Source organism: Lygodium microphyllum, chromosome 6 (assembly GCF_053477565.2).
Source record: "Lygodium microphyllum isolate KBCC chromosome 6, Lygodium_microphyllum_v1.1.10, whole genome shotgun sequence".
Classification (NCBI taxonomy): Eukaryota; Viridiplantae; Streptophyta; class Polypodiopsida; order Schizaeales; family Lygodiaceae; genus Lygodium; species Lygodium microphyllum.
In genome coordinates, this window is record NC_141140.1 from 75,399,821 (window position 1) to 75,407,554 (window position 7,734).

Consider the following 7,734-nt stretch of genomic DNA (forward strand, 5'->3'; position numbering starts at 1 on the left):
TTTTCATACTCCATTGTTAACGGATAGTGACAACATTGATAGTAGTCGATGTTTTCTTTCCTTGTAACCCATAGGATTTTTCTTACGTATTTGCCACTTTTCTTTTGCAATATTCTTATTCTTCTCCATTTTCTCCAAACATGATTTCAATGAAGCATTCTCCTCTTTCAAGGCCAAAGTTCGTTTGTGTGTCCTTTGCCATCTCCTGTTTATTTGCATTGCTTCAAATTTTCTTCAAGTTTTTGCACTTTGTTTTCTTAATCTTGAAGGAATGAAATTTTAAATAGTCATTTTTTAGGTAAAAAATAAATCTGAGTTGCTAATGTAGCACTTTCGAAAGAGTGGTTGGAGGATGAAAAATGCTAGTTACTAGGGTCGAAAGAAAAGGGGGCCCCGTCCTTTCTAGGTGAGACCTACAATAAAAAGTAAGGTGGAGCCTAGGAATGTTGGGGAGTCAAGGGACAAAAAATCATGCAATTATGAACATGGAGAGAGACTAATCCAAGATTCAAGATTTCTATTCAAATTCTTATGAGGCCTCTCCCTCTCTTTCTCTTTCTCTTTCTCTCCCTCTCTCGTTCTCTCATTTCATCCCTCTCCCTCTCCCTCCCTCCCCCTCCCTCTCCCTCTCCTTCTCTTTCTCTCTCATTTCCTCTCTCTCTCAATATATATACACAAATTATAAAAGAAAAAGAGAGAGGGAGAGAGAGAATGCACTCTCCCTCCCTCTCTCATTTCCTCCCTCTCCCTCTCCCTCTCCCTCTCCCTCTCCCTCTCTTTCTCTTTCTCTCCCTCTCTCATTTCCTCCCCCTCCCTCTCCCTCTCTTTCTCTTTCTCTTTCTCTTTCTCTCCCTCCCTCTTCCTCTCCCTCTCCCTCTCTTTCTCTCTCATTTCCTCTCCTAAACAAGCAAAAGAGAAAGAGATTTAAACCCTAAACAAGCAAAAGGAGAGAATGGACTCACCGATGAGATATGGCGAGGGTTTGGCGGCTCCTCTTCGCAATGAAGGCTCCTCCTCTCCTTCGCGAATGACAGCGATAGCGATGGCGGCAAGCCTTCTTCCTCTCCCTCTCTCACGACGGTCGCTCTCTCTCTCGCTCTCCCTCTCAAAACGATCGACGAAAATGTGTGAAATGAACCCGCGCTCGATTTTAGCTTGTTTTTTTTCCCTATGGGACGTCGCTGTTTGCGTCGCAAATGCGACGCGAATAGCGACACCGCTACCTACGTCGCTACCCACCGTCGCTATAGGTTTAAATCCTTGTAGTGAGACTTCATCTTCCAAGCTTCTCCTCTCAGCTTTCAAGGCTTCTTACACCTCTCTTCTCTTTCTCTTTCTACCTCCAAATCTAGTCTTCTCTATCTACATTTCATTCTCTCTCCTCCATCTTAGCTTCTTACACTAGTTCGCTCAATCTCTAATTCCCTAGCCTTTCTTTCCCTCACTTCACAAATACAAGATACATTTAAGGATAGGATACCACATGGTTGCTCATCAAACCTTTAACAACACCACTTGACCGACCATTTTACCAACTAGATCCTTAAGTGTGAGACACATCCAAGAGCTTATGTAAGCTGGTGTTAGGACCATCTTTCATTTTTAATTACATGTGTATCACACCCCTTCACTAGTAAATACGCATCCCTAAGGAAAGCTCAACATTGCGTTAGAAAGTTAAGGACATAGCATGGTAACCATTGATGTTGATAACCATTAAATCCTTGTCAAACAATTATACCATACATTTTCATTCCTTCCCCTGCATGCATTCTCTAACCTAAATCCCTCTGAAGTCCACCACACCAAATTGAAGGAGTGTACCATTACACTAGCACTTGGTTAGCAAGGAAAATAAGCATGAACCCTCGCATAAAAGAGAACTACTAAAGAAAAGTTGGAAGGCTAAAGGGTACAAGAGTCTTGTTTATAAAAATCATGATAAATTCAAAGATATCTTACTGTGTTAATTTAACCACCACCACTCCACAAGATGCTCTTGTAATACTTCCAATATCTTACTGATAGTTAAAAGACATCCTTCATATTATAAATATTCGAAAATATATAAAAATCAAGAGGTAAAGATAAGCTTCACTTTTTCTCGTCTCTCACTCTAGCTCACATTCTCACTCTCAAGCAATGGGCCAAAGAAGATAAACAAGAAGGTAGAAGAGTAGAGACTCGACTTGTAAGAATGAGCCCTCTATTCATTTTTGAACATTATATCCATTATGGTTAAGATTAAGGTTATCCACTTAAGTGACCTCTACCATTTCCCACTAAGTTTGTGATTCCTCATTTTCCCTTTTGCAAAGCTTGTGATTCCTCATTTTCCCTTTTGCATGAACAAAGGTTAGGCAAAAAAAAAGAGATTTCCAACAACCTTCTCATTAGTTGTGGTCTCTCAAATGTAACTCTTTACAATTTGCACAAAAGTGAGCACGATAAACTTAAAATTGTATGCTTTTAGGTGTTTATAAGTTCTTGAAAGTATGAGAACAATTTAATTAGCCTATGGATCTTTATATTGAGAATTTCATGAATGGTCAAACCATTACACCAACTCTTTAAATTAAGGCCATCAAATCATCATCAACATCAAAAGAAGAAGAAGAAGAAGAAGAAGAAGAAGAAGGCATGTTAATCAAGAAACGTGATTCTAATAACCATCTACTACTTCTCTTAGATTTGATGTTTCCCACAAATTTGTAATCTTTTTATCAAGATCATATCCTTCAAAGGTGACATTGGTGAGCTTTTCTTGACATTTAACAACATTGCTTTGTGGTGTTCACCTATATCATTTGGTTGAAAGAGTTGTGATGTATTACAATGTTTAACAATATGAAGATAGTTGCATCTATAAGAAACGATTAAGATATCTATTAGCTGTGATGTACGCGACTTCATGATATAGATCCACAGCTTCAACACCACCTTCACCAATGTTTTGGATGGAGTGGCCACTCTTGGCAAATGTGAAGTGTTTTAAAACCTTTACAAAGGATGGTCTTGATGTACCTGAAAAATATTCAAACTAATTAGAGTGCTTGACTTGCTTTGTGTGTAAGAGAATGTGAATCCCATTGCTGCTTGGATTTCAACAGATAGATAAGTCTCATCTTGATTTCTTTTGCAAAAGCTTTCAATAAGGAATCCTTATGTTGCAAGATTTCCCATATTAGGGACTCTATTTTGCAGATTGCACAATGGATCTGTGTATGATATACATGACAGTCTATTCTCCTTATAGATTCTATCCTCCTATGTTAGTAAAGTAGTAATCAATGGTTTCACCAGGAAAACAAAAAGTATTGAATGTTTTTTTAAAAATTTTAGAGAGAGAGAGAGAGAGAGAGAGAGAGAGAGCTCTTTACCTACTATATCCCTTAACATTTCCTCCTCTGACTCATAGACTCTCTCTAAAGACTTATCCACCTTAGACTCCCATAGAGATACCATGTCATTTTGAGATAAATAATTTTTTGGTAACCTTAGATGCACATCCTTGTTAATAGTCCGTTCATCATCAGCTGCTTTGATTGTATATGTTGCAATATCTTCTTCAACAACCATGTAAGCTGCCCAAACAACATGAACACTATTCACTCACTAGGACCTACGTGTATACAACATCTAAGAACTGACAACAAACGAGTATGCTTGGCTTTAATGACTTTTTGAATGTCGATGACTATAATTGATTGACCACAGCAATAACTCCTAACAAAGAATGGGCCTTAAAAACCATTTCAGAAAGCTATTTACATTTGAAAGAAACCAAGCGTGCAGAGCAAATGTAATTAATCAAGGGCATTGACCATAGGACACACAAATCCACCTATGATTGTAAAACATTCTGACAACACAAAAGCAACCTTGTATGAATCTCGAGGAAGTTAATATATGTTTATTCTCTACATCACGTGCATTGAAGGCCTATTTATAAATATCCTTATCTGTAATTTTTTTCTAAATAAAACATAACCATTTTCTATTCAATTTGTAAATAATATATTTATATTACACCCTTGTGTATGTAAAAAATATATTAAAATGGTATTTTTAAAATACCTTTTGCACACATATATTCATGAGTAACTTACCCGAGGTGTGAATCAACTATCATCCATTTATTCAAAGGCATCTATGCTTGAACCCGAATCATATCTATTGGACAAAATTTTAGCTGATGTTGCACTAGCATCTTTACTATATGAACACAAGGTTCCCTAGTACTCCCAACCCATCATAAAATAGAAACTTAATGCAGTAAGTACTGGTTCTAAGTTGACATGGCAACTATGTGAAATCTGACATTTGCATACATCTTAATTGATTGCCATTAGATCATATGCAGAGAGATACTGAGTGCATACATATGCTGACAGAACTTGAACATTAACCTATGATGGTAATAAGGTCATTCATCGACTGCAAAACCTGATTTGTCCACTCAGTGTTCTGCTTAGAGATTGATTTCTCATTCTCTGAGAACCTATGACAGAATAGAAAACTTACCCTTTTGATTACCATCACCTGCAATGACAACTTTCTCTTTAGGAGGTGACCTGCAATCAAGCTGACCCAAACTTGCAATGTAGTAGCTTGCAAACCCATAGGTTATCACATGAGTAAATGGAACTCCTGAGTCTTTCACTGCACTCCGGATTTTTTGTCTGGTCTCATAGATAGACTTCAAAGGCTCATGGAGCTCAACAGTTGTCAGATCAGCTACAGCATACTCAAACAGCACAAATCTCTGCTTCATTTCAAAATTCAACGGTCAATGCTAGCAATAGCCGTTGATACATGATACTACAGAAGTTCTTTGAAACCAGTGGTGCTGGCATGGAAATCCTTAGGTCGGTATAGATTTTACATGAAAGAGGGTCATAAGATGTGAGAATACCAACCTTGATTGTGCCACATTCTTGGATTGCTGAAAGTATTTTCAGTTCATCCATGTACTGGGGCACATTCACCGCAGATATGACAATATCCACCTGTTGGATTGCCTTTAGAAGGCTGGAAGGGTCATCCAATGAACCCTACAAGGTGAAGGAAAAGTGAATGGAAGAATGAGATGCAGCACAGGCAGAAACGTACTCTCTGAAAGGAGAGATACACGCACCTGTATACCTACCTCCACAGAGACAAAACATGCACACATGCGCCCTCGCATACACTCATGCACACATGCTCATGCACATACAAACAAAATACACAAGAAGGAAACCTTGATGATCTGATTAAGTTAGTGAGCAAATGGTGGTGCCCTGAGAAGCACAAAGAATGTTTACAGAAAACACAAACAGATTGAATCATGAGGTATCTTTGAGATAGGCGCGTCCAGGCACACATACCTTCGCATTGTTCATTAGAGTATATATCGATGTGCAGGAAACAGACTTCATTACAAAATCTATTCCAATAAACAGAAGGAAAAAAGCCGGTGATGAAGCATCCGCATATGGAAGGAGCAATCGCATCACCAACATATAAGAAGCTATCAGATAATAATTGCCTACAAGGACCATCTATGAAGTAGCTGTGAAGAATAAAATGACAGAAATTCCAAGAATGCAAATGACACACAGATACAGTAGCTGGAAAGAATAATATGACTGTTAAATCCCAAGAAGCGCAAATTACTCAGAGATACCTGGAGAATGATGACCCCTGCAGCTCTGAAGGATTCAAGGAGGTCTGCTTTGGCAGGATCGGATGAGGAAGAGAGAAGGGTGGAAGGGCGAACGAAGGCGAAAGCGGGCTTCTTCGAGGCCACGCTTGCCATCACCACGTGTCGTCCCAGATGACCTGTGGCTCCGATCACCAGAACCCTAGCAGGAGAACCCATCTCTGTGTGTGTGTGTCTCTTTCTCTCTCTCTGTGTTACACAAGGCGCGCTATAAGCAATGCCATTACTAACATCAGTTGCTGCTTCTTCTAAATTGTTATGGGGTGACGTATAAGGTGATGCAAGCGGGCCTGTCTTACTTGTCCGAGACAGAATAGTCAACTTGGGATTTTCATAACGGTTTCGCAGCAATTTGAAGACTAGGCAAAACAATAGAGAACGTTTTTGGCCTCCTCTTCTAAGGAAGGACCGAGAGCAAGAGAGAGAGAGAGAGACAGAGAGAGAGAGAGAGAGAGACATGCTCTTGCCAAAACCATTGTAGCCTAAGTGGTATGAGCATGTGGGTATGTACATGGATCCGCAAGTTCAAAACTTGGGCACATTGTATAGCCATATTCCAAATTTCAAGCCTTCTAAGCGAGCGAGCGAGCGAGCGAGAGAGAGAGAGAGAGAGAGAGAGAGAGGAGCTCAAACTAAGTAAACAAAATTAAATTGAACATTGAAAATCTAAAAAGCGTAAAATCTTTTTCAATTGAGCAAAGTATGTGTATATGTGTACGCTATTGTACCGTTACGCGCACACCGTGTAAAAAAAATCTAGAGTGGGGCTTCCTTTTAGATTTAAAGAGCCAATGCTACTTTAGGCATTAGTGTTAGTGTCCATGGTTCAAAATATTAGATTTTGTTAAGACAAGTTTTTAGTCAATTTTTGATATTCTAGATATTATCTATTATAAAAATCCATAAAACTATAGACAACTTCTAGATTAGGATGACATGTAAAAGAAAGCATGTAGCTTTCAGCTAATTTGAGAGCATTTTATGTAAAAAGAGAGATTGACGAAATCGTGCAATGCGCAATCGCAGTTTTCAAGTAGTGAATAGCACTCCGAAGTGGAAGATTAAGAAGGAGTGATCTGATTGAATTTTGGTCAGGTGTTCTGGTATTTAACCTCCCCTTTTGGAGCTAATGGAGGCATCAGATTGGCGATATGAGCAGCATAGAGGAATGTATTATTTTGTACACGTTTTTGTCTATTAGAGTTATATTTTCTCATAATGCTGAAAGAAACTAACAGGCTTCATCTCTGTTAATATTTTTCTATATTTTCTAAAAAATTTTGGGAGTATTCTTCTACACCCTACTGTCTCTTATCTTCAAGAACTTGGCTTGAAACCTTCAACCCTTTTCTTATCTCTACCATTTGCGAAGTAAAAGCTCTTGAACCCCCATGCATTCTTCTTTTGCCAAACCCCTGTAGTGACCTTCAACCCTACGCGCTGCAACATTGGTGAACCCAACGTGAAAGTCGGTGCAAGAGAACTCCAAAATGGGGGGTTCTTCAGGAGATACTCTACAACAATTGGTGCGCATACTGCAGCAGACTCAGCAACAACAAATCCAAATATTACAACAACAACAACAAAGGCAAGATGAAGAGAATATTAATTCACAGCTATCAAGGCCCTAGAAGTTCGACGGGAATTAAAACAATTTAATGGTCAAAATGTCTCTGTTTTTATTCGCTTGTATGTTGAAAAAATGCTCTTCTTTGGTATACCATAACATGCATGGAGTAGTTATTTTGCCAAACTAGCCAAGCATGGTCTTCAAGAAAGAATCCATAGTCTTTTCAGCAAGATGCGGATTGGGCTGCATTGAAAAAAGCCCTACACAAAGAGTTCTTCTTAGAAGACTCTAGCCTAATGACGAAGAAAAGTTTCACTAATTGGGTTGAGAAACCCAACAAAGGTTTAGCTGCAACCGCTTTATACCATGAGTTTGAAAGTAAATTTAGATAACTTGATGCTGAAGATCAACAAAGTATAGAAGGTCGGAAGATTGAATTATTCCTTAAGGATGTAGATCC

At 38.8% G+C, this 7,734-nt stretch overlaps 1 protein-coding gene across 2 annotated transcripts; it reads right to left on the reverse strand.

The window, feature by feature from the left end:
* Positions 1–2,647: 2,647 nt before the first annotated feature.
* LOC148034693 (phenylcoumaran benzylic ether reductase PT1-like) lies at positions 2,648–6,017 on the reverse strand. Of its 2 annotated transcripts, XM_087679669.1 has the most exons (6): positions 5,669–5,776; positions 5,370–5,428; positions 4,920–5,054; positions 4,525–4,765; positions 3,381–3,584; positions 2,648–3,024 (listed from the first exon to the last, which is right to left on the reverse strand). In XM_087679669.1, the coding sequence occupies exons 2-6, from the start codon at positions 5,418–5,420 to the stop codon at positions 2,864–2,866; spliced, it is 792 nt and encodes a 263-aa protein (XP_087535795.1). In that variant the 5' UTR covers positions 5,421–5,428; positions 5,669–5,776; the 3' UTR covers positions 2,648–2,863. The 2 variants fall into 2 exon arrangements, with proteins under 2 accessions (XP_087535795.1, XP_087535794.1); XM_087679668.1 differs by lacking the exon at positions 5,370–5,428 and having other exon boundaries at positions 2,652–3,024; positions 5,669–6,017.
* Positions 6,018–7,734: the final 1,717 nt, after the last annotated feature.

What these genes read in the sequence shown, in the direction of transcription:
- LOC148034693 (XM_087679668.1), bottom strand. Translation starts at nt 5,863, where the DNA reads ATGGGTTCTCCTGCTAGGGTTCTGGTGATCGGAGCCACAGGTCATCTG. An exon ending in CAGGGGTCATCATTCTCCAG is followed by an intron (nt 5,055 to 5,668) that starts GTATCTCTGAGT and finishes TTCACCTTGTAG; the next exon opens with GGTTCATTGGATGACCCTTC. An exon ending in AAGAATGTGGCACAATCAAG is followed by an intron (nt 4,766 to 4,919) that starts GTTGGTATTCTC and finishes GAAATGAAGCAG; the next exon opens with AGATTTGTGCTGTTTGAGTA.